Below are 27955 nucleotides of genomic sequence, written 5' to 3' on the forward strand. Positions count from 1 at the left end.
TTAGGAACTCAATTTGTTAAAATGGGCACCATGCCCCACCCAGGGGGCCCCCAGGGGGGCCCAAACCCCCCAAAATTAAGGAATCTGTAAAAATCTTCTTCTCTAGAACCAGAAGTGATAGAGCTAAGTTAATACTATGAGTTAGTACATTGATGACTGTAGTTTCAAGTTTGTTCATGGCAAAATTAGGGGTGCCCCCCTTGGGACCCAGGGGAGGGGGGTGGGGAGGGGTTCTAATGGGGCCTAAATTGTACATTTTCATCTTCTTCTTGAGAACCTCATTACCCATTTTCACCAAACTTGGCAGGTAGCATCCCTAGGGGGTTAGGAACTCAATTTGTTAAAATGGGCACCATGCCCCACCCAGGGGGCCCCCAGGGGGCCCAAACGCCCCAAACCTAAGGAATCTGTAAAAATCTTCTTCTCCAGAACCAGAAGTGATAGAGCTAAGTTAATACTACGAGTTTGTACATTGATGACTGTACTTTCAAGTTTGTTCATGGCAGAATCAGGTGTGCCCCCCTTGGGACCCAGGGGAGGGGGGTGAGGAGGGGTCCTAATGGGGCCTAAATTGTACATTTTTATCTTCTTCTTGAGAACCCCATGACCCATTTTCACCAAACTTGGCAGGTAGCATCCCTAGGGAGTTAGGATTTCAATTTCTTAAAATGGGCACCATTCCCCACCCAGGGGGCCCTTAGGGGGGCCCCAAACCCCCAAAATGAAGGAATCTTTAAAAATCTTCTCTAGAATCAGAAGTTATAGAGGTAAGATAATACTATGAGTGAGTACATTAATGACTGTATTTTCAAGTTTGTTCATAGGAGGGAGATCAAGGGGTGCCCCCCTTGGGGGCAGGGGGGGGGGGGGGGGTTGGTTGGGAAGGTCCAAATGGGGACCTGAATTGTACATTTTCATCTTCTTCCTGAAAACCTCATGATGTATTTTCATCAAACTTGGCAGGTAGCATCCCTAGGGGGTCAGGATCTCAATTTATAAAAATGGGCACCATGCCCCACCCAGAGGGCCCCAGGGGGCCCCAATCCCCCCCCCCCAAAAAAAAAATTAAGGAATCTTTAAAAATTTGGGCCCTTATTGTACAGTTTCATCTTCTACTTGAGAATGCCTGGTCAAATTTTGGTAGAGCTGTGAATAATTATACCCCCGCCAAACGAAGTTTGAAGGGGGTATATGGGAATCAGCGGACGGTCGGTTGGGCGGTCGGTCGGGCGGTCGGTCGGGCGGTCGGTCGGTCGGGCGGTCGGTCCGTCGGGCGGTCGGTCCGTTGCAAATCTTGCGTCGCGAACTACTTCCTCAGTTTTCAACCGATTCCCATAAAACTTGGCACAGATGTGTGCCTTGGGTTGTAGATGTGCAAGACGTATTTTTTGACAGTACCCAAAAGTACGTTGCCATGGTAACGGCATATTATGGGCAAAAATGGGTACAAATCTTGCGTCGCGAACTACTTCCTCAGTTTTCAGCCGATTCCCATAAAACTTGGCACAGATGTGTGCCTTGGGTTGTAGATGTGCAAGACGTATTTTTTGACAGTACCCAAAAGTATGTTGCCATGGTAACGGCATATTATGGGCAAAAATGGGTACAAATCTTGCGTCGCGAACTCCTCCCACAGTTTTTGATCAATTTTTATGAAATTAGGTACAGATGTTTATCTGAATATGTTAATGTGCAAGACACATATTTCCGCAGTGGCAAAAAGTGCGTTGCCATGGTAACGGCATGTTATTGGTAAAATATAGGGCAAAATGCTTCATGGCAAAACTGCTTCATCAGTGTTCTTCCAATTCTCATGGAATTCATATTGAATGTTTGTCTTAGGATATAGGTCAGCATGACACATTTCTTGACAGTGACAAAAAGTATGTTGCCATGGTAACAGCTCACATATTATGAGCCAAAATGATGGAAAATTTTGTGTTGCAAACTACTTCCTCAGTTTTTGCCCAATTTCCATGAAACTTGGTACAGATGTGTGCCTTTGGTTGTAGATGTGCAAGATGCATTTTTCGACAGTACCCGAAAGTACGTTGCCATGGTAACGGCATATTAATGGCAGAAGATCAAGGAAAGATCTTGCGGATTTAACTACTTCCTCATTTTTTTGACCAAAGTTTATCAAATGTTGTTTTGACCAAAGCTTATGAAATGTTGTTTGGCGGGGGTATAACCAGTCGCTGTAGCGACATTTTTTAGATTAGTGACTGCGTGAAAGGTGAACTTGCGATACTCAGGTGAGCGCTAGACCCGCGGGTCTCTTGTTTTTATTCACTCTGCTTTCTGAAAGAAGTAAGTCAAGTGCCCTTTAAATTTATTATTGTAGAAAAGCGAAAATATGTTGAAATTTCTTTATATTTTCTTTCGTTGCCTGTGTGTGATGTCACAAGATATGGTACATAGTCTTCTCATCCAGCAATGACAGCACAGAAACTTTGCAATAGAACTTTTCAATGGATAATCAGATTTTCCTCAAACCTTCGCTGATCAATGTCTTCTACTTGCTAGATTCCCTCAATTCACAGCATGTGGGTTTCATTCTCCTTTAACCCATTGACACATGGGGTATATATGGACATACTATAAGTAGGACTCGGCATTAGTGGTGGCCCACGGCCACTAAAAATTGATGTCGGACCACTAAACTTCCATGAAGGCTATCTTTTGATGGCCCAATTGGGCAGCTAAAATTCAAAATGAATTTTTATGTCCTTTTATTTCACACCACTACATTTCTTTCGTGGGCCACCAAAATTTCAAATTCAAAGACTTTAGTGGTGGCCCAAATGGGCCACCAGAGAGAAAAGTAACTGTTGAGCCCTGCCATAAGTAATGCGGTTTTTGTTTTTATTGGCAAAATTAAATAGTGCATTTCTTTGTAAAACTGTACAGGTGTAGATACCAGTTAATTGTATTTTGTTATCTATAAGAAAACAAGATTTGTGTTTATTTGTGTCCTGTGTTCATATCCGTGAGAGATTCCTCATTTTATATGCTGATCATGGTTAGGCTTATGAATGAAATATTTTCCATTTCAGTTTCATGCTTGTCAGCTTGAAAGGAGAACATTTCTCTGCAGTCACTGGATCCAGATATATAACAATATAGGATTTAGTGGACAGTGGTTGGGTTTCACTGGCACCACAAATGAACAGTTAGGTATTCAAAAACTAAAGTGTGAAGACTAACTTTCTCATGGTGCAAATTGTTTTGCTTTTTTATGCATATATTTTAGTCTTATCATATTCAGGAACATAAGAAGAAAAGATACTTGGGGTTCATTTGTTATAGGTTGTATGATAGAGGATTGTGGTAACTCTGCTCATTCTATTGTTCATGAAGAATGAGTTAAATAATTCCATCAAAATAATATTTGCACATTATTTTGTGTGGTGATTGTTGGCTATGTTATAGGCCCTACATGGTTATACTGGTAGTGACAACACTCAATAGAGCAGTGCATGCAAGACAGTCTTGTTGTGAGACTATATGTACAATGTACTTTATGTGGCAAGTACTGTGAAGGAGAACAACAACATGTAAAAGCACAAATTTTTGCTCCAGTAATTTTTCACGCTTGACCAAGCAAGATGAATTTTGCATGTTTTTAATTTTACAGAATCAAAACATTAAGTAGTCTTACATTAACAAGCAAAAATATGGGCCTATGCGTTTTTTTGTTTTTGAGCTAGTTTCTAGTTGCATGAAATACATGCACAAATATTGCCACTTTTACAGTCCCTTGTGTCTAGGGAAAGACTAACCAGTGCAGGGATTGTGGGTTACCTCATGCTGTTGACATGAGAGCAGTGCATGTAAGACAGTCTGGATGTGAGACTAGCAAGTACATTTGGGCAAGGGCAGTGTACATGGAATTGATAAAGTAGGATCAGACAACAGAGAAGCCTGCCTTCAATGGCAAGATCACCCAACTGTGACGTAGACAATAGTTGTGATGTAGTTGTGCTCTGCTCTGTGAGGATGTGGGTGTACCCTTTCATCCTATCAATCAGACACCCTGTAGAGGGATACAGTGAAGCTACAGGCCGTTTGATGAATGGGGGGGGGGGGGGGGGGGGTGAGAGGGTACAAAGGATTATGACAAAGACTTTACGATGTATGCCATACAACAAGAATTGCTACTGTGGATTGGGACATGCAGTTTCTGCCTCATTTTCCCAGCCCTAAGTGCCAGCTATCATCCAGGATGCCACAGCAGTTGGTCCTGATTTGCTTCTTGTTTGGGAAATCATTGGTGCACAGTGCACCTCTACCCACTGCCTTCTCAACCTCCCCCACACCCCCTCCCCCCCCCCCCCCCCCCCCTCCAAGACAGTACACTGCCTCCTTTCACCTCAGATGGAGGGGATCTGTTGAGTAATCCACTATAATGTATGGACTGTTAGGGATTAAAATCTGTCAGGGTTACATATCAACGGCAGGTAACTGAAGTGCATGCTTGTTTTCACACACTGACATGTGTTACCATTCAGCAGGCAAAATGTTTTTGGCCCCTCTTTCTAAGTCTCAATGGTTTTGAATCGATAAAATACTGACAATAGTGTCCCTCCCGTGAGTGCACACCCACTCTGAGTCAGCCAAGTGGTGCGCTCCAAGTGCTGTATGAATGCCCTAATCCAGGACCAGGAGTGCTCCGGTATGTGGGGGGAAAGTTATTTGCATGACTTTTTGTGAGGTATTCAAGCGTCTATAAACTTTGTATACTCCCACTGGTATGGAGCGATTGGGTTTAGAATCGGGGAACCACAGTGTCCCGCAGCCTATATGGGGAAGTACGCAGTAGGATCTGTTAACTGTGTAACATTAGAAGGGACTGTTGCTGTCAGGCGAAGATCATTCTGTGTGGGATATATCATTGGATCATTGTTGGAAACATTGACATTTCCTTTTGACGGATTTCTTTGAAGTGTTGCACTTGTATCTTATTCCTGGACGTATGTTGTGTTGTTCTACTGAAAGGGGTTGACGTTTCAAGATACAAGATGGGAAGGCTCAAGTAAGTATTACAGTGTTTGTAGATCATCATTACTCCTCATGGTTTTTGTTTGTTTTGGTCTTCTTCCAAGAATTTAATCAACTAACAGTTGTTTCCTTCTTGCTGCTAATTGATAATTACTTATTTGATTTACAAAATGTTTTATGGCAATTGATTTATTTACAGGATTTAATACACACACATGTCTGTCAAACTGTATAAATTCCTGAAATACAAGTATGTCTTTCGTGACAGTACCATACTGCATCACATGTGCAGTTGAGAAATTGAATCCCCCGCCCAGTTTCCATTACTCTGGGATATTTATTCTTGGATAAAAGGAGTACCGGTATACAAATGTAATAGACAATGACCAACATAAGAATTGTGTGATGTGAACAGCTTCCCTGGTGATTACAAAATCTCCTGCATAAGATACACCCCACCCCCACCCCATTCAGTTGCATGACTTCTAATCGTAATACCTTCTGAATGATTGAAAACTGTATTTTCATGAAATATATAATGCAGACTACAGGTGTACTGACAAGCATGTTCATATTGATCTGCTGTAAAACCAGAAATGTTTGTGTTTATTTTAATTTTGCAAATTTTGCAAGAGCCAAGATTAACCAAATTACACTCTAGAATACATGTGAAAGTTTGTGTCTACACTTTATGCATAGCCAGTGGCAGTTCACAAAAATTTCATGCCACAAAGTCAGCTCCAAGTCACGAAATTTCATGCCATTAATATTTCTGGGTTTACAATATCATCAAAGTAGTATACTTCCTAAATACAGTGCCTTACTATACAAATGATGCACAGGATAGAGTGCGTTAGTGTAGGCGTAGCGCACTCGAGGGTATTTACAATTGTGAAACATGCACGAGGCGAAGCCGAGTGCATGTTGCACTACATTGTAAATACCCGAGAGTGAGCTACGCCTACACTAACGTCACGAAATAATCCTGTGCATCATTTGTTTTATAAAATGGGTCGAAAATTCGAAAACTAACATCATTTTTCAGCGTTTTTCACGTACCTTTGTGGGTCAAGACGTCCGAAGATGTTCGTCCCAAACTTTTACGCACGTCGCACTCGCGGAAGTCCCGCACATACAGTATAACTATAAGTATAATGGGGGGTTGGGTTTCCGGACACCCGCATGAAAACTTACTTATTTTACATAGAATATGCACCTTTTACCTTAAAGACTTGATATAGACTCCTCATATAGGCCTACTAGACAACATACTCTGAAAACGGCGTGAGAATTAACCTGCTAAATCGTTGGATTTGCTCTTCAAAGTGACTCCATGTACGCGTCCGGTCCCATAACGCTTGGTCTACTGTACTGTACAAAGTGTACGTATACGTACGTACGCCACATATGTTATGCACAAGGGAAGACAGGCCGGCCGGCCGGCAGCCCGAACTAGAAGTTGTTTACAGGATTGACAGCGCGTACGCGTATGCATGCAATTCATCAAAGGAGCCGCCGCGCGCACAGACGATCGGCAATCTACCATAGGATTACAGGCAGTGCAGTTGTACTGAAGTAAAGGAAGGAGGTGTGTCTCATTTCAGCGCTTCCTATTGGCTACATTCTTGAACCCATTTTATAAAGTGTATTAAGGTGTTGCTCTAGTTGACTTCAAATGAGCTGATAAAGGTTTCACCAAATGATAATGTTATGGGATTTTTAAGTTTCAACCATTTTCTACTGAATAGTGTCATTGAAACTATACAAATGTATAACGTCGCTAGGGTGACAAGACCTTGTATCAGCAATTTTGGTGAAAATGACTTTTTTGCATTTATGGTCAAATAATGGGTTAAGTGATGTCCTGTCCAAATCCTAGTTGTCTTACCCCAAAAATGAAGCCACCATGGCATGTCAAAGGAACGGCTGTCCAATTCGGTATAGTGCTGTAGCCGCCATGTTTTTTGGCTCTCCTGAACATTTGACATTTTGTACATGTAGATACGAGGTCTTGTCGCCCCAGCAACGATAAGCTACATTTTGTAGCTCAGTGGTGATTTTTCCAACTAACACTCCCATCGGTTTGTTCACAAAACACAACAAATGAACAAAGATCACAATTCTGTGACAGCTCTGCAAGAGCTATCTACTGCAAAGTGTAGTTCCTCCTGATACATGGATATCTTTAGAGAGCTAGATCTACATGTAATGAAATTTTCTGTAACTGCCATGCAGAGATAATAGATAAAGAGATGAATTTAAATTTGTGCATGATCCAACGATTACGAAGTTGTTGAAACTATCTGGATGTTGGTGATCCATTTCTTCAACTCAAAATAGTTGATTGGTCTTGTGCAAGTATATATAATTCACATTATGTGTGGTAAATGTCACATGCTTGATATTTACCTCCGCCAAGGGAGGAGGTTATGTTTTTGCTACCATTTGTTTGTTTGTTTGTTCATTAGTTAGTTTGTTAGTTTGTCTGTGTGCAAAATAACTCAAAAAGTAGTTTACAGATTGGAATAAAACTTGCAGGAAAGTTTGAGAATGACACAAGTAACAAACAATTAACTTTTGGTGGTGATCAGAAAATTTTGGAGGAATTTATGAAGGATTTTTGATATTTTGGCAGGTAGGGTCAATGAACTTGGGAGTTCAGGTTGCGCGTATTTGAGGTTTGCATGCGCGCACTAAATTGTGTGCTCTAGTTTCTGCTAGGGCGAGGCGCACCATGCAGCTGAAGGTTTATGATGTAACAAAGGCTTCTATATTGGGAAATCGGGCGACTTTCAGCACACAATGTTATAAGTATAAATGCTATAGATATGGGTGGAAATGGTGGAAAATAAGCTGCATGCTTGGCGGAGGCCTGCGCTCTCAGAGTGCTTCTCTAGTTCTTATTTGTTTTATAGTATTCTGTATGTTCTTGTATTTTGACAACAGAAATCATATTTTCCATTCTGTACGTATTTATTTTGTATAATATACACTTGTGTACTCTTCATGACTTGATGGAATTTACTAAGATACGAGGGATTATATGATGTTGTTTTGCATGTGTCCATAATCTGAAAGAAAAGAGGAAGTTGGGTGCTCATACACAGTGATGATTGAGAATAAATCCTAGTCTGTGATGTGTGCATACAGCAGTATCGAGTATCAATTTATCATAGGAAGAGAGGGATCCTGAACTAAACAGGTGGGGTCATGACATTTTGACCCCAGACTGCTATTGTCAGAAGCCTACAGAATTCCTTGACAGATGCGTAAATATTCTAAAGAGAATGGAAAACGCCACTAAACACAAAACAACAACAACAACAACAGATGAGGCGGGAGCATTCAAACTGAAATAGCCTATATTCCAGGTTTGATTTTACCCGATTTTTTTTTTTTTTCAGGTTCATTCAGAACCACTGTTTCTGTGGAAGTACAGTGCCAACTTCTTGCAGCTGGTTTCAGTTTACCCTTTGCAGCTGTTGTTCAAATATTGTTGAAGCATTGTTTTGTTCAAGCATGCATTTAGTGAGGTTGTTTTGCTTCTCTTCAACTAGTGTTAATAACCATGATTCTTTTTGTTGGGGGGGGGGAGAGGAAGGGAGATGGAAGGGGATTAAATATATAAAAGAATATGAATTGTGAAAGAAAAAAGACAAATAGGCACATCAATGTATAAAATGTAAGTGATGAGCTGCTCTCCATTTGTTTTGTCCACAAAATGTCATTGATCTTATTTACATGTATTTCACAAATATTTGGGCACAGACAAAACTTACAGTTTGTATCCACAGAGGAGAAGAGGCAAAACGTGTTACTCTTTTTTTAAAATACCAAAAACAGATCTGAAGAAAATTTTTCTTCTAGAGGGAGAAAAATGAAAGTTGATGAATTTTTATACACACGTAAACCAGAAACCGTAAACTCAACACCGTGTACAAACTGTAGATCGCGACTCGCGACTCGACGTCCTCAACAGGTTAATCTCTGAACATCTTCAGTTAAATAACTTTGTGTGTGTGTGTGTGTGTGTGTGTGTGTGTGTGTGTGTGTGTGTGTGTGTGTATAAATAATATGGTTCCATTATTTATTACTGTATAATTTTGCTGCATAATTCATTTGGATGATTATTAAGATTAATGATAGAAGAATTGAATTATCAATGTTAAATTTAAGCAATTTTTTGAGAGCATAGGGGAAGTGACTGTATGTATATTGATAATTGTTCATGAAAATGTAATTTTTGTTATGTCATTATGTACAGCAATAGCAAATTTGCTATTATGATCACAAATGTATATTTTCGTCATTTCAATTGTAGCAAATGAAAATTGTTATTTTTTTTCTATTACTTTGAATGGAACAGAATAAACATCGTTGAAAAACAAAAAAGTGTGCATCTGATTTCCCCCCCCCCCCAATTTTCACTGATCTCTACTTCTGTGATTTTTCATACAAAGCAACATGATATTAGGATGGAATCAAGCGTACATTATTGATTGTTTCCTTCAAAAAAAGAGAGAAGAAGACAAAATTAATGGAGAGTACTTGTACCACTGTACTTGTTGATGAATGGATGAGGATTGCAAAGGGTTTGAAGTGCTCAGAAATTCTAAAATTATCGTACAGTAGCTACGTTGTACACGTGTGACTCTCTGATGTATCAAGGTGACTGACTTTAGGGCCTTGTGTACATCTAAATATAGATTGCAACAACCATCGAAAGCAAATTGAGGCCATATTAGATAACCGTGTTTATGTTTGTTAAACGATGATCACAGTGTCAGACATTTTATCTATTCGCACGTTATCTTTAAATAGAGTTTTCAAGGTTGATTTTGGATTGAAGTTCTTATTGGTAGGCATATTACTATACAGTATGTTTTCCATTACTAATGGATTAGCTCATGCCTACTTTTACATGGTTTTACATTGTTGAACAGACTAACATGATTATGCATCAGCATAAAATAAAGCTGTTTCAAAATTTGTATCTATGACAGAGTTGGACAGGTGCTATTCTTTTGTATGTTTTGGCTGTGTGTACAATGTAGATAAAAAGGCTAATTGTTAGTGATGTCGTGGGGTGATTGTAAATACCACACTTTTCAAGATTTTGATCAGGTGAAGATATATGTAGCTGCTATCCATATCATTTACCAGATCACATTGTGATACATTTCATTTGAAATAATCATGAATTCAATTCTGATTTCAATCATGATTTCACTTCTGTATGGGACAATTTGGATCATTTTTGCATTAGGTCTGTTTTTGTTGTTTTTTTTTCAAGCTTTTCCAGTCTCATTGGTACTGTCATTACACATACAGTTGTACAAATATCATCAACGTTTAAAAGGGCCAATAAATACCATCGCTGCTTTCTCGGTTAGCATAGTAAATATTTAAATTTTACCTTAGGGGATATGTAACAAAAAAACAACAACAACAACAATGAGAAGTTTGAAAAGTGACATTAGAAGAACTGAACAACTTCAAGGCTCTTGTCAGCTACTCATGGGAAAAAACAACAACAACATTAAATTGGAAGTTGATGTCACTATTGGATTACAGTTTTATGTGCTGAAATGGAAGTGCTTGCAGATGTAATCTTTTTTTATTCATCTATTTTTGTTGCAATATTTATCTGTTGCTGGCATCTACTGTGCACACAGCAGTATTCATACAGAATATTTCCCTGCTTGCAGACATGCTGACGTGTTCCATGATGATCTACAAGCATCATGTGAATGTCGGGTGAAAACAAAGTAATGCACACAGTGTCAGCAAGGTCAAAATCCCGGCTGCTGTGAATTTCTGTTTACCCTCTACTGAGAATAGTGTGTGGATAGAAATATCTATGCTTGTATTTAATTCAATGATAAATGATCATCAGGGCATTCCAATATCATATTCCTCCTACATACCTGAATCTACGTGTAAAGGTTAGACCACCCTACTTTAAAAACAGGCCAGTGCCTATACATTTGCTGATGCTTGATATGGCAGTGAGTTTTGGTTGCCCCAAGCAAGCGGGCAAGAGAGTTTGTGGTGTATTGTGTAGTCAGTTTGTTCTTATGGTACACAGTTACCCGTTGACTAATTGTACTGTGGAAGAAAATCACAGAGGTTGTTCATATGTCTAGGAGCGTGTCATGTCAATGTGTGATTATGTTTGTAGGGGTCGAGGAGAAAATAAAATCAACATGAGACAGGCACATCCTTTAAACTGTTGAGGACAAGTCCCGAGAATACTTGGGAAGGTGTCTGTGGCAAATCCGTCCTCAACGGGTTAAGAAACATCCTCTAACATGCCACACAAACATGTTCACATACCGCTGATGACTGCCAACAAGTAGGGCATGTGTTGAACTTAGGCTATCGTTCAATGTTGAGTCAGGATCATGTCGATCTCTCTTGCCACTCTATCTCTATGTGAGTGCCTGGAACTGCTTTGGTGTGTACAGTTCTGGTCGAGGTGAAGATTTAGCTTTTAACGTTTTGTGAGATATTCAGAAACCACTCTATGAGATGTGAAGAGCATGCAGTTCTAAGGGGTATCAAAAGTTTATTCGATGAAAATCGGTTTTGAAATGGCTGAGATATCCAAAAACAAGGTGAAACAAAGATACTAATAAAGTTGGGGCATGTCGCCTTTTATCATTAGCACTTTTTTGGATATCTCAGCCATTTGAAAACCAATTTTCATCAAATAAAAGTTGAATCCTTCTTAAAATTACATGCTCTTTCATATTTCATAAGAGGCTTTTCATTATCTCACTTAGGAATGTTCAAAACATGAATCCTTACCTCAACCAGTACTGTACAGTCCCTTTAATTGCCATGTTTGTCTCTGAGAAACATCATGCGCATTCCTGCCTAGTTAAAATCCCTTTAGATCATAAGTTCTTCAATATTTTCTCATAAAGCAACAAAATAACTTTCAATGTGGAGACTCTTGTGCAGTCAATTTCATTCTATTTTATACAGATATTGACTTATCAGAGGTGGAATATAACATTTGAGATCCTCGCGGGAAGTTATATTTTTGTCGAGGAAAAATATAGTATTTCGAGACAAAAATATAACTTCCCAAGGGAAATGAAATGTTATATTCCTACTGAAGGAAAAAAGTCAATATCTGTTATATTATATGACCTACAGTACAAGAAATAAACTGCTGTATAAAGCAACACGACTTCTCCTTTTTCAAACCCACGACTTCTCCTTTTTCAAACCCACAGTCAAATTCATGAACGCGCGTGACAACGCTCGGCACTGTTAGTGGTATGCAATCGAGCCAAACCGAGCCATAACTATGATGGCTTTCGCGTAGGCCCTACTATCGGTAATTCGTTCTTCCGTGGCATATAGCCGTGCAGGAGCATTCCTAGAACAGTCGCTATTCAATCATACATGTACGTAGGCCTGTAGCGAGGGCCTATTTATGTAGCAGTAACGTTAGAGCTAGATTTTGTAATGACAGTTGTAAAATTATTTTTAAAAAAATTGTAGAAGACTACCGTAACTGCCACTTTTGGTCTAAAGCAAGCTTGTTGAGGTAAGTGTTTGTGGTGATGTATGAGAATGTGAACTTTCTAACAATGTAGGGCTTAATCTCTTCTGTCTGCAGTCACTGGTACATGAACTGTGGACTACGGACCTGGCCCTGGTCCAGGTCCAGCGTTAGTAGCATAGAACTACCGGTGTCAAAGAAACTTACTCAGTTCAGGCGGTGGTAATACGGAATGGGAAATCCTTTGCCTTCTACTCCCTTCTGGCCCTGTCACGACTGTCTAACATTAACGGGAGTAGTAGGCTCTATAGCTTCTAACACATTCACCAGTTTGTTTCTCTCTCAAGCTGCCATACCAGTTACAACACTGCTAACAGTTTGACAAAAACAAATCTGTTGCAATTTCGCAATTCTCGCTTGTAGCGCGTGTATGCTGTGCATGAAGTGTTGTCTACCGCTAACGCTTTACAGTAGTGTGCTGTGTACTGTGGTCACGGCGATTGCATTTGTGTGTGTGCAAAGCGTCTCTGTGTATGTTGCGCGCATCATAACAATTGGTTTTTGATGACGTCACCCCTCCTGACATAACGCATTTGTTTAACGTAGTCGCTGTTATATTCCATGGTTGTACGTAATTTACGTCATGTTATGAAAATATAACGCTTCTCATCCTTGTGACAATGGTCACGTGACTGCATTTTGACCAATCACACATTGATATCTATATAGGTCATATAATATATTTATTTATTTATTTTTTACACTGAGCCAGTTTTAGATAACTTCACAGATCTGTATGAGAGTATTTTTTTTTTTTTGTAGGCCTACATGTATACATTCAACCTGTATTAAGCCCTACATGTTTTATCTCCCAAAAATATTTGTTGTCACTGCTGCTCTGAGTCAGTAGAGCACAAAATAGTCCTATTCTTAAATGAATAGTTTTTGAAAATCAATTTTTGCGACGTGATGCAATACCATTATTCTTGTTTGTGGACACACACACACACAAAAAGTGAACTCTTGCAATGTCCATTGCAGTGCAAAAATCAGTCCAGTTTGAATTTTTTAATCTACAAGTATATTCACACAATCATTTGCCATGCATGGCATGTGTGAATTGCGCCTGAAAACTGTCATCTTTAGAATCCCAAAATGCAACTTGCCACCATTGTATGTAATGACGCGTCTACACCGAGCACGGTACGGGCAACGGGCTGGGTTTTTGCTGTGGTACGCCAAAAGGAACCATATCTGGTTCTGATGAAAATAATCAGTCATTCAGTACAAAATCACTCAAAATGTTATTCTTATCATATGTTAAAATTAAGAGCAACAAAATCAACAGTAGAAGATTAAGTTTGTAATAAAATCATCAGTGGGAAAGTGATATTGTAACAGAACCAGACATGATTCCTTTGGCGCACCATTGTAGCAAAAACCCCTTTCCGTGATCCGTGCCGGATTCGGTGTAAACGCAGCTTTCGCCCAGGGTCATGTTATGGTCATTGTTTAAGCAAGCTCGATCTAGAGATTCAAAGTGCTTCACATGCAACATAGTGATTTTTTCCCCCAAGATATGGCTAATTATGGCAAATAATATCGATTTTGGCGTCACAATGTATAAAATAATAACTCCTTAGTATGAACGTGGCTTGAAAATGTGCAAAACTTTCCACACCACAAATTACACATATTTCGTACATATAGTACATAGTACATTTATCCACGTAGTGAAAATAATGCTTGCAGTAGAGAAGAACTGTGTGGACTGCGAGCATGTCCAAGAAAATGAAACAAAACAAAATTTTCTCTTTGCCCAAATTGCTCTGAGTACACATGTTGATCTGTAAAATAATGCTGGAGTTTTTCATGTACATGCTGCAGTATGACTTGTTTGTGAGTGGAAATAGTTGCTAGCAACTGACAAATAATATTCGCTGAACTTACTTTTCATAATGTTTGTTTTTGGGTTTTTTTTTTTTACATGGTCATGCATTTTGTATGGGTAAAACAAATGCACTGTCCATGCTAAATTATGTAATAGTTTCAATGTTTGCATTAATAAAATATTTCTGTTTGTGTTGTGTATGAATGGCATTGGCAAGTATTGCAAAGCGTGCGAGACAAGGATTAATGATTGATCACCACAATATGTTGTATGATTTGTACTGAAGTAAGAAGACAGAACCACAGTGCGCAGCATTTGTGCTGGCTCATTACTGATTATCATGCAGGGGGCTTCTATCAAAGGAAACGTAAACCTGGGTTTTGGTTTCCTTTAAGTGAATATGAAAGCAGCCATGCTTGCTATTAAAGTGACGATGGCACTCATGCTTCACAGTGGAAGTCAAGAGACATCCATTTTAATTTGATACACGTAGCTTGATGTTAGAATACATTGTCGTTTGCATTGTCATTGGTCTGTGTACTGCTGCATAAATCATTCAGTGCACACTGGGAGGAAGATTTACATTGTGACTGCATCTGGGTTTGCTAGAAAATGTTTTTGCCAAGACTTCACCGCAATAGCAATCATGTCAAATTATACAAAAGAAAAATAAAAAATGTTGCTCCAAGTGTAGATGTAACCTCTGAACTCCAGCTACATTATGCATGGGGCATCTTCAAACCTTTTCAGACACTGGACTGGGCCAGCAGCAGTACAATTGAATTTCACGAGACTAAGACCCCGTTTACAGTGCGAGGCGAGGCCGCAGCCGAGCCCACCTTCATTTCAGTGTAAACGCGCAAAAGGCCAAATGCGAGGCCAAAATTGGCTGTGCATTTGGCCACGCTCTGGAGGTGGTCTCAGCCGCGGCCAAGCCACAGCCGAGCCCGGCCTTTTCTCAGTGTAAACGCAAACTGGGCCAAATGCGCGGCCAATTTTAGTCTGGCTTCCAAACCCTCTGCCTGTACTATTTCACTATTCAGGATATTAACACCCTCAACGTCGAAAACTAGTATAATTTAAGGTGGTTTTGTCCTGCAAAGGGTGTTTTCCTTCGGCAAACACCTTTGCCCGGCCACGAAATTCCGTTGGCAAAGGGTCTGAAAACCAGACAATACCAAATTGCTTTACAGGCAGAGCGCCACTACGACAAAATATTGAAAGGTTTGAATCAAAAGCGCGGCCAAGCCCAGCAGTGTAAACGGACAAAATTGCGGGGCTCGGCCTCGCAATTGAGATTGGGCTCGGCCGCGGCTCGGCCCAGCCCCGCACTGTAAACGGGGTCCATGATATTTGTAGCCGATACGATGAGAATTTTGTGCAAAAGTAAATAAACTGGAATGCTGTTTCAACAGGTTGACTTCAATGTATGATGGTTTACATGTAAAGCAAGACTGTGTCAACTGTGAGCTCAATTTTGTCTTTTGTTGTGGTGTACAACTGCCAAAAATTGCCAAAGCACCATTGTAAAATGGGATGAGATCTACAATGTATGGACTCTCATAGTGTCTCAGCCATAGTAAAGGGCCTGCGCTCTACTATATTGTGAAATAGGTCCTTTTGCCACTTGACTTCACAAGCATGGCGGGTAATGTGTGTGGGACGTGCCAGTTATTGTGAACCATCACAATTATGGCAGATGTACTGCATACATTGTACCATCTTACAGACTTCACAGAAGAGTTGATCCATTCATACGTGATCCATTCATGTCATATATTGTGCGTGCAGTGTCTATTTGACATACAGACACAGTGTAGTAATATGTGGCATACAGTGTATATTTACACTACTGTTCTTTGGAGATTTTCTCTTCAAATGTTTAAGTGACTTCCGTCAACTTTCAAGTTTCTCACTTTTTCAAGGCATTGATGTGAATTTAAGAAAAGATAAATGACTTAAGTATTTGATGTATTGTAGAAGCTGTATGCCCGAGTAATAGGGCACTTTGTATCAAAGGAGGTACTGTAGTTGTCCTCACTGAAAGCAGTTGAAGGCAAAAGCAACAAATCATCAAAGCAATCTTGAACAAACAATATCAAGTTTGATAATTTCTGTTTGGGTATCTGTTACAAGATACATTATTTTCCTGGTTCCATACCATAAACAGAGTTACATTTTTTTTTTAACAATTTTTTTTTATAGTTTAGCTTTTGAGCTCATCAGTGTTCTTGAGTTAAGCTTGAAAGACCTCAAGTGTAGAATATTGGCATTGTTCATTAGGGAAACTGGAAGTTAAAAGTACCGTTTACCATTGGGAGGAGCAATTTACAAATGTTCAAGATATCACATTTGATGTCTATGTGTTGGTCAGTTGTATCACAAAACATCCGATCGTATACTACAGTAATCATTTTGTAAAAAAGCCTAAAATATAAGGAGATATCACTATTTTTCCGACTAATCCATAACTGTAGGTTTATTTAGTCTAGAAACATTTTCGATATAACTATTTTTCAAATTTTGTATATTTATCAATACTTAACATTGGTTTTACTGATTCAAATTTTTATGTTGGTTGTTTCTATCCCTAACTCATATTTTAGAACTATTTTCAGGCACTAAAGCTGGGTTTCTGTTTCATCTGCAAATGGTAAATACGTGTAATACCTTTAAGACCTCATGGAATTGCTGATTAGTACACCTGAATGTGAAAGCCATTTGTCCATGACCAGCCAGACATACAAGCTGATATTGTCTGATACTCCTTTTCTTGACATTAAACTTGAATGGCTTTAATATGAAAACATGCTTCAAACCTCACAGTACCAGCATTCTAACCTGCTTTGACTGCCTCTGGACAGAATTTGATTTGACCTACATGCACATGTGGTGTATTCACAGTAAATCCATAAACAGATATTGTGATAATTCTAATATTAGGCCTGCATAAAGACTACTGATTGTACTTTAAAGTACTATTTTTTTAGCTGCATAGTGATAACAAGAAAATGACTGTTATTGCTAATGGTATCATAGCTTTCAACTCAGAAAAACTTGTCAAAATTCACTCTGAATGGATGCACACATTAGATGAATTTATTTATATATTTATGGGTTGCAGGTTTTGAAGGATGTTATTGAGAAATCTATTTTTTCTTGCTTTACAATGTACACTAAAGCTGCACATGTACGTTGCACATGTACGTACAACCTTTTGTTGTTGTTGTTGTTATTGATTTGGCTTTGAAAGATAAACTTTCAGGGACAAGATGCTAAACAAAGCAAGGTTACATACAACCAAGTAATATTCCGTCTCCTCAGGATGAAAAAGCTCCAATGCTGTAATGGTACATGTAGGCCTACATACAAACATGCTGTGAGAGAAATAACATTTCATCATAATGAGCAACTGATAGCACAAAACAGAGAGTATTGGAACAGATAGTAAAGAAATGATACCAGCCTGGGGTCATAGCAAGGACAATTTTCTCTCCTAATTTTCAAGTAACCAGCAGGCCTGCTCAAGTTTGGGATTTATAATGAATTTGACCTTCATTGTGATTAGGAAAATGAGCAGAACATCAAACAAGGGGATAAATGTTTGTACCTTTGTCATACCCAGTGCCATCTCCACACGTTTGATAATATTCTTATGAATATAATGCAAATTGCTCGATTGTCACTGCAAGCCATTATGGATTGATGACAGCATAAAAGTAAATTCGTGATCAATTACTGCTGCTCCTGGGAAATGTTTGTACCAGCAACTTTTGCCTGCACTATCTGTGTACAATTGAGCTGAGATACAATTGTATAATGTCTGCTGGGTTCATACTTTTTGTACTATGTTAAGACAGGCTGAAGGTGTAGGAGATTCCATTTTCCTGGAGTACTGCAGGCTGTATGATGACTGAAAACATGTAGTTACATGCTGGAATGTATACAGATGTCAACTGTGTTGCTGGCACGAGAGCAGTGTTGGTATGCTTTTACTTCCAACTACAAAATGTATATGATGCAGCTGATCTCCATTGAAATACACATTGGAAATAGTGTCATAGGAGATTTTGCTGATCCCAGCGTCTGTTCCTGGAGTCAGTCTCAAGTTTTGATATGGACACTCCATTGGCAGAACATTCTGCAGATGGTTCAACTCCCATGTGAGTATTCAGGGTGTTTAAATATTTAGGTATTTAAAGGGATGGTACAGTATTGGTGGAGATGAGAATTGGGCTTTAAACTTTTTGCGAGATACCAAGAAAACACTTATGCTATAGTACAGAACATACCATTTTAACCCGTTGAGGACGGACTGAATTTGCTACAACACGCATTTCCCATAGACACTTGCCCGAGTATACTCGGGACTCGTCCTCAACGGGTTAAGAGGAATTCAAAGTTCATTTGATGAAAATCGGGTTTTGAATGATTGAAACATCAAAAAACAATGTAAAACAAAGTGATCGCAATAAAGTGTGGGTCGCACACTTTATTAGAATCGCTCATTTTTGGATATCTCAGCCATTTCAAAACCAATTTTCCGCAAATAAACATTGAATTCCTCATAGAATTACATCTTTCATATTTCACAAGAGGTTTCTCATTATCTCACCTACAAAATGTTAGAAACCTGAAATCAGGTCTCAACCAAAGCTGTACGATCCCTTTAACTACAAATTGTACTTTAAAACCAGAAATGTTGGCTCCCTTGTTGATTTTTGAGAATTTCGCGAGAGCCGAGGTACACAAATTTAAAATGCATGCTAAAGTTCTTGTTTGCACTATCTGCAGTGAGTGCAATTTGTGAAAATTTCATGCCCTGAAAAAGGCCATCGAGTTGGCTAGAATTATTCAGGTAGATGTGCAACATGTAGTATATGCCTATCGTGTCTTCGAGGAAGAATGTTTGATACCAATATTGCGCAGTCATCAGTGTAGCCCAGTTTTAAGAGTTTTCTTTGAATCATCAAAGAATATTACGTAGAATCTTCACAAAGAATTTATGTTGCCATACATGTATGTGATTGCTTCATCGCATGTTCACTTTTCCACAACAGAAGAATTCATTCTTGAGGAAAGTGAGCTGTCTCTTTTTTTCCTTCTTGAATGCAATTATGATTCTGACACGTGTGTACTAACACAAAGTCTCTTGCTGTGAAAATATGCCTGGCATTCCTTCAAGTGTAGAGTTTCCAGGTATGTGTATGGCATGTACAGATATTGTCCAGCAAAAATACAGATGAGATGAATCTTCATGCTGTAAAAGTGGTTTCTTTCGCAAACAGAAACTTTCGCGGTTTCCATCGGTGCCGACTTTTTCGCGTGTGTTTAAATTCGCAGTCGGTAATGATGGCGTTGTAACAACCGACGAGTTCAAAACATTTTCGCGTGATGTTAAATTTGCGGTTCAACCTCAAAGCGCGAAAAGCGCGAAAATAAAACCACCACGAAAGAAACCACTTTTACAGTATTCTATTCGAAGCAGCAAACATACCTTGAGTTGTAAGTTGTATGTACACTGACTAACTGACTTACTGACTGAACGAACGAACGAACGAATGAATGAATGAATGAATGAATGAATGAATGAATGAATGAATGAATGAATGAAGCACAAATCATGGGTATACATATTGCACACAGCCCTGTCGCTGCACAGCAGGTCGCAACAGGGCTGTACCTGTTGCTGTCGAAACACCTGTCAACCCACTGACAACTTGGTGCGATGGCACGGATTTTGGATCAAATTCATATGTTTGGTAACTCAGACCTAGATAAATGTAATTTTGATTATTTTTTTTTTTTTGAATTTTGGTGTTATCGAGTTTGACTTCAGCAAATTATAACCTACCGAAAATGAAGATTTATTGCTTCATCTGCACACAGTAGATCACTTCTCTACTGCATGGTTATTTACCTGGTCAAGGCAGAAGTTACCTGATGGTCATCACCGCCCTTTATACATATACTCTATGCTAGGTCGTGCTGTTGGTCATGTGGCAGTATACTCAAGTACTGGATGCATGGTTGTCAGGCTTTTGTCTATGAGAAGCCAAAAGGAAATGCGTCTAGTAAATTTGCCATGAGGTAACATGATTTTTTTTTTTTTTTTAATGGATTTCCGGCAAGAAAATTGCCCCATTCTATGACACAGATGATGCACATGTCTTTTTGTGTGTCAGTCGGAGTAGTGTGCATGCGATTAACTATAGAATTTAGCCTAAACCCACTTTAGTCCAGGCTAGAAGGCACCCAACCTTGTTTTTTGATATATACAATGTTTTTTGATGGTTTCTTGTGAATTCGAGGGTGCTGATTCCAAATCCGATTGATGCCACTCGCGTAACCTTGAGCATTTTCGACAAAATGCAAAAATCCAAAATGGCCGCCAGATATGCTAATTCGGCCGTGATAAACACAATAATGTGCATTATATGACCAATTATTCCACCAAACTTTGTACATTTCTGTTCCTAGAGTTACTCCATCTGCATTTGCAAGCGAATTTTCATTTCATATAGGTTCATTTAGCATTTAAAGCTCATTTTGTTATTCAAAATGGCCGCCATTCCTATGCTTATGTACTATATGAATGGCAAAACATATGCATGGAAATATAGAACAAATTTACTGTATTTCCAGTCCCGTACCTACGCTATCATAAAGTGTTGCATGTGCAAAATGTTGGGTGTCACTTACAATATATAGGGGGCCTACATATATGAGCATTTAATATTCATAAACCTTACGATGTTGAACACATTTTCTTATACATTTCATTTTGTCTCAACAAAAGTCTCAACAATATAAGTTCACTAAACGTCTCGCAAGGAATCAATGTACCATCATATTCTACATGCCGGTTGAATATAAAAATGTAATACTAACACAATATATTAAGGAGCCTAGATACATGGTATTTATCAAATAATGTTAAAAATGGAGAGGAAGCTAGAAAGCAAAGCTTGTAATATGCATTCCCCTAAAACCATATTAACAAAGTACAAAAAAAAAATCCTATACAGTAAGTGCAGAGATACATGGTTGCGGACAAAAACACATCGGACATTAATGACACAACTAAAAACCCTTTACACTGTAGATTTTTTTTTTCCAGCAAGGAGTTGGGGGGGGGGGAGGGAGCAGTCCTGAGGCGAGTTCGAAATGGATCATAACCTCCATCACTTTGATATGACTTAATTTAGGAGTGCCGCCTTGATATTATCGAGCAAACCTGATTTTCTTCTTGAATTAAAACAACAACAAAAACTGCTGAAGGCATAAACGAAACTGTCCTAATGCAATACCGTACAAACTGTTCATTAAACATCACCCAAGGAGCAATGTGAGATACCTCTTTCAGTTCTCTCACAGTTCCTAGGTGTTGATAATATACACTTTGACATCATGATCTCATTCAGTCTTGTCTTAAAACTAAAACTGTCATTTTTATTGTCTTTAAAGAACCCTTTAATTGTATGTTTAGCAGCAGGCGACATCAGCCCCAAATGTGCAGAATTCTCAGGCTAAAGATGCATATTAGTCCTGCAATTGTTTTCATTGCAACCACATCTGGTGATGTTCAGCACTTCCTCAGGGGTTAGAGGGCGATTACTTGCCATAGAAATAGGATGAAGACATGAAGACTTGCTTGATCACCACCCGTTGAAGCCCTGTGGCTTTGTTGCAAGGCCAGAGACAGTGTTGTAGGTAATTTGGGTGGTATCAGAGATGACATCAGACCAGCATCTGCACCAACTTGTTTTGGGGTCAATGTTTTCTAGTTACAGTAGGGAAATCTAGGCTTGTGGGATTTCAGGCGCATTGATGGCAGGTTGTTCAAGGGGGCATTTCATGAAGTGTTTTGTCAGATCTTTTCTTTTTGACAAACTGTTATAAGCTATTAAATCCTTGCATCTGATTGGCTGAGAGCAAATTTGTCAGACAAATTTGTCAGACAAAACGCTTCATGAAATGCCCCCCCCCCCCCCCCCATGCTATCGTGTTTGGAATGTCAGGGTATGCGTTGACGGCACTGGTGACACTGGCCATCCTTTCCTTCCAGTGTGAGGGAGAGTGATCGAGTGTCAGTGAAGGAGGGTGGACTTCCTTAGCCTATGCTTGGAAGGCTTGCCACAGAGAGCTACCTTGAACATAGCGTTGGCAAGATGGTTACTAAGATGGAAGGCATGGGTCTGATGATAATCTAACAAAGGTTGGGGCAAAGTCTCCAGAAGATGATGTACTCCACTATTGTCTTGAGATGGGTCAGTACTCGGCTCATGTCATCCAAGGACTTTCTATGAGACGTAAAGGCAAGATCATCTGCAAACTTCCTACGTGAAGTGAATGTAATGTCACCACATAGCCTATGTTCAAAAGACCTCTAGTGGAGTTAGTTTACAGCCACAAGTAAGGAGGCCATCTTTCCGAGTCCCAACACAGCTGGTCTGGTTACCGAGAGCAATCCTGAATCTGCAAATGCTGAAGATTAAAGACAAGCAATGTGAAGTTGTTATAACACTGCTTTCAGAATGAGGCAGCACTGTACAGATCTCAGAGTCTCCCTCGACATCATAGGCCTATACTCAAACACATTCACTCCGAAAAAACGGTGGTAAAATTCATCTACCATATATAATTCATCTGGGTTAACATTAAAAACTTTGGGGCATTGTTTTCATTTCAGAGATTTGACAACAGGAAGTGAGGTGGTCCCTTTTTCCAATTTCCCCTGCCTCATGTTCTTTCTCGGATGAGGGGACTGAAAAGTTTGTATAATATCGCTTTTAGATAATGTAGAACAGGACAGTTAATTGGAAATTTCATTTGTGTCATCATCTAGGATTCAGCCTTTTAATTCAGTAAATCAGAATGAATGATTTAATGTTGAACATCTCAAGGCAAGTACTCTCTAAAAAAATCGAGTGAAAATATTCACTCTTAAAGGAGTGAATAAAAAAAGAGTGGATTTAGAGTGAATTGGAGTGCATTTTGAGTGAAAATGTTCATTTTCACTCGTTTTAGAGTGACCTCAGGGATCACTCCAAAATCTTCGAGTGATCCCTGAGGTCACTCCAAAATGAGTGAAAATGAACATTTTCACTCAAAATTCACTCCAATTTCACTCTAAATTCACTCTTCTTTGTATTCACTCCTTTAAGAGTGAATATTTTCACTCGATTTTTTTTTTTTTAGAGAGTAAGTATCAAATGTTCATATCTAATAATTCCTGATAAACGATCTTGATGTTGGCGTCAATTCAAGTTTTGGTGGATTTTTCCAAATACCTAGGGAAAAATTCAGATTGAGGTAGCAAATTTGGATGTTTGCATCAAAAAAAAAAAAAAAGCCTTTATTAGTAACAACCTTCTGATTTATAATCAGCACACAAATTGAAAAACAGTGTACCTGAGTGACAGAAAAAAAAAATATTATTTTTTTTTCATTTCACACGCTCTGCCGTTCATATTGTGCAGGGGTATATGAGTGGCATCCATTTTGAAGTTTTGTATTAAGAAGAATATAATAAGCCTAAAAACAATAAACTTTCTGTTTTTTTGCTTGTTTGTTTGCTTGTTTTGCTAGTGGCACTCATCAGATTTGCATTGCACAAGCAAAACTTGATAAAAGCGTAGGTATGTGACTGAAAATCTATTTCTATGCATATTTTTTGCCATTCATATAGTACATGAGTATAGGAGTGGCGGCCATTTTGAATTGAAAATAAGCTTAAAATACTAAATGTACCTCTTCAAATGAAAAATTTCTTGCATGTGCAAGTAGAATTACTCAAGGAACAAAAATTTAAAAAATTTTGATGGAATAATTTGTCATAAAATTGACATAAATAGGATTATCATGGCCAAATTAGCATATCTGGCGGCCATTTTGGATTTTTGCGTTTTGCCGAAAATGCTCAAGGTTACGCGAGTGGCATCAATCGGATTTGGAATCAGCACCCTCGAATTGACAAGAAACCATCAAAAAACATTGTATATATCAAAAAACAAGGTTAGGTGCACTTTCTATGGAGCCTAGCCTGGACTACTTGGCTTCATCTTGTGGGTTAAGTATTCCATAGTGTACCGTATGCAAACAATTCCGACTGACGCACTCAGACCAGTGTGTCATTTGTACACTACACGTAGACCATATTGCAAGCAAAAATATTCACATGTGTGCTTTTATTTTCACGCTAGCTTCTGGTTGAGTGAAAATTTCCACTTTTACAGTATGCCTATCTGATGGTTGCTATGAACTGTAATGCCATATTTAAGCCCAAATGTTTGATTTCATGTTATCCCGAGAATAGATTGTAAAATTTGGGGTAAAATGTAGACTATTGTAATGTTTTGTAGATTCTGTTTCCAAGGGGTGTCCCTATGAAAGTGTACGGGTACTTGTCAAATGCTGTGTGAAGGCGTCTGGTCGGGCTATGGTGTAGGATACCTACCATGTCAGTAGTTAAGTTCACACGCTGTTCCTAAACTTGAAGTTTAGGTCGAAAACTTAACTCTTGATGATTAGCTCCACTCGTGAATTCACGACGCGGGTTCACATGCGCACCTAAACTTTAAGTTACAACTTAATAGCAAATCCCACTTGATGATTACACTGGAAGTGCAGAGTCTTTGCTAGATGACCTTATACGCATACAAAATAGCGCAGCTAGAGGTTGACCTGGATGCAATCGAGAAGCGAGGTTCACGCTAACTCACAAGCTAGTTGATCATTGTGTCCACATGGTGCAAAACTATGAGTGGGGAGCCCCCCCCCCCCCCCCCCCCCCCCCCCACCCATGGCTCGTGGAGAGAGCGTAAACCCCAAGATGTCTCGTGGTTCTAATCATCGACTAAACTTTAAGATTGCTAACTTTCGAATGCGTCCGCACGGTGCTAAACTACAAGCTAATCATCGAGAGTTAAGTTTTCGACCTAAACTTAAAGGGATCTTATAGTTTTGGTTGAGACCTAATTTCAGGTTTCTAACATTTTTTGGTGAGATAATGAAAAACCTCATATGAAATATGAAAGAGCATGTAATTCCATGAGGAATTCAACATTCATTTGATGAAAATTGGTTTTGAAATGGCTGAGATATCCAAAACAGAGCGATTCTAATAAAGTGTGGGACCCACCTTTTATTACGATCGCTTTGTTTTACTTTGTTTTTAGATGTTTCAGTCATTCCAAACCCGATTTTCATCAAATAAATTTTGTATTCCTCTTATAATGGTATGCTCTGTACTATTTCATAAGTGTTTTCTTGGTATCTCGCAAAAAATTAAAAGCCCAATTCTCATTTCCACCAATACTGTACCATCCCTTTAAAGTTTAGGAATAGCGTGTGAACTTAACTAATGTTTAGGAGGGAGGTGGAGTTATGATTGATTGTATTTTAACAGGTATGTTGATTGATGAGGAGTGACCCTATAGATGCTGGGTTTGGCCTCCTTTTGGGTCCTGTTCCTCAGTGCAAACTGGGACATGTCAAGGCCCTCCCATTTATCCCAGCTAGGGCCAGGTTAGGCCTTTTAGGGGTAGGAGGATCACAGTGAGGGATGTTAGACATGTGATACCCCTTTCAGTAACTCCTCTGGCTCGGGCCTAGGCCCGAACTAAGCCATAAAATTGTGAGTTTATGAATGAGTCGGGCCAAAGTGGCCCGCGCCAGGAGCGGACTATTTTGGCGCAGGCCAGGCGCTGGCCTGGTGCCAATCAAAGAGTTTATGAACGATTGCAGCACCAGGCTCGGGCCAAAATTCCTTGCACGGTCAAAGGTCACAATTACCTGGCCATGCCCTCCGCTTGAGTGTGCGTTCAGTTACCATGGTAGTTGTCCCTTACGTGGCCGAGTTCGTGAATGGGTCATTGTAAAAGTAGTGTGGCTCTGCTAAAAAACATACTGAACGCAATTTCTGCTGCTTGACGCAGACCAAATTAGCTCAGGCCAGGAGCTGGCCAAAAATGCATGAGTTACTGAAAGGGGTATGAAAGAGCTTTTTTCTTTTCCTTTTTTTTAGGTATGTTTAGAAAACATGGTTTTCTACTAATCAGGTTGTTTTTTCAGAGTCACTGAGAAAACTGGAATTATACTTCCTCATACATCTTTCTGGACCATAATTGGCTTGTTGGGGTTTTGTGAGTTTCCTTTGTGAATGATCTGACCTCTAATTTCTAAAGTGCAATTGAGGAAGTGGAACTTTGGTTTCAACTAATCATGCAACGTGGTTCATAAAACTTGCATACCAAGTTTCTGATTGACAGACCTTTGGGTGTTTGGCACAGCTATTATATTGAATTGTAGTTTGAGGAAGTGATTGGCAAGGAGACACATTCTTTTGTCTAAATACTCTGTAACTATTTATGTGAATAGAATGCATTTTAGAAATGTAATCTGTAAATCATAATGACTTTGTAGTGTAAAATCCTTCAGCTTGTCTATGGGATTTGTGGATCCATCATCAAATGTATAATTGAATAAAACTGAATGTTTTTTTGTTTTGGCACAATGAATGAGTTCACACTTTGTGTCTGCTAGCCTGATCACACATTCTTTGATGTATGGTCTGAGTGTAGTGTCTGTTGGTTTGAACACATATTCGCTGGTGCATGGTCTTATTACCCCTGTCTTCTTACAAATTCTTGAAGTCCCTATCTGATGATGTCATGCACACTCAAAAGGGCTTTTTACACTTGCGTTTCTTAACCCCGGACTTTCTCTGACCCAGGACTATCGTTAGTCCCGTACCAATTTTTTTAGCTTTTTACACTCGCCAATTAGTCCCATACTATCTCTTGTCCAGGGCTAAGGAGAAAACTGACCTTTTTACACTCGTATTTCTTAGTCCCGGACTTTCCAAACCACATGAATATTCATAATTACGCTGTGTACTGTACACGTACACGCACGCACCGGCAGCACTTGATTACCTCGTTTCTGATTGGTCAGTGAGGGTCGGACTTCGTCTCCGTTGCTTAGCCCAGGATTATTTTTTCGTTCTGTTTACACTCACTTGCTTGGCACCGCAATTGCGGTGCTAACCCCTGCTATTTTGCAGGGCCAGATAGTACCGTACTATCGGTGGGGCTAGCCCACATTGGCAAAAACGAGTGTAAACAGAAAGTGGGCTAAGGATAGTCCCGTACCAACGGTGGGGCTAAGGCCCCCCCTTAGCCCCACTGTTTGTCCGGGGCTAAGCAAAAATTTACAAGTGTAAAAAGCCCTAAAGTTGTTGTGCACCATGCACCCTGTGTTTAGGCTGGAACCTTGACTGAAAGATCGGTCTGTATCTGGTCGTCGGGGATATGTTCCGCGTAGACTGCGTCTGGCTTCGCGGATCTCCTCCTATACAGACCGAAGGCTGTAATACTAGCTCCTGTATTGATGCTCTGCCAGCGATCGCACACAGACCAAACGTTACGATAAACCAAGGAGCTTCAAACACGTTTGTGTTTGAAGCTCCTTGGATAAACCCAATTTCATACTGCTTTTTTACATTCAAACAAGTTTGACATGACATGACACATTGTGCAGTAATA

General features: G+C 39.4%; 1 protein-coding gene across 2 annotated transcripts in view; it reads left to right on the top strand.

Annotated features, from left to right (window-relative positions):
• The window catches only part of LOC139741236 (protein numb-like), a 95495-nt gene that overhangs the window by 5946 nt on the left and 61594 nt on the right, over positions 1 to 27955 (top strand). Inside the window, exon 1 of one of the 2 annotated variants that reach the window (XM_071651833.1) lies at positions 4626 to 5035. The exons of the other annotated variant lie outside the window; for it this stretch is intronic. Within the exon in view, the coding sequence (XP_071507934.1) occupies positions 5022 to 5035 (14 nt within the window). The 5' untranslated portion in view covers positions 4626 to 5021. Of the gene's footprint in view, positions 1 to 4625; positions 5036 to 27955 lie in introns of those variants that run through there. 2 annotated transcript variants of the gene reach the window in all.

Source organism: Diadema antillarum, unplaced genomic scaffold (assembly GCF_040938485.1).
Source record: "Diadema antillarum isolate AM-2024a unplaced genomic scaffold, OU_Dant_1.0 seq00000910_RagTag, whole genome shotgun sequence".
NCBI classification, from domain to species: Eukaryota; Metazoa; Echinodermata; class Echinoidea; order Diadematoida; family Diadematidae; genus Diadema; species Diadema antillarum.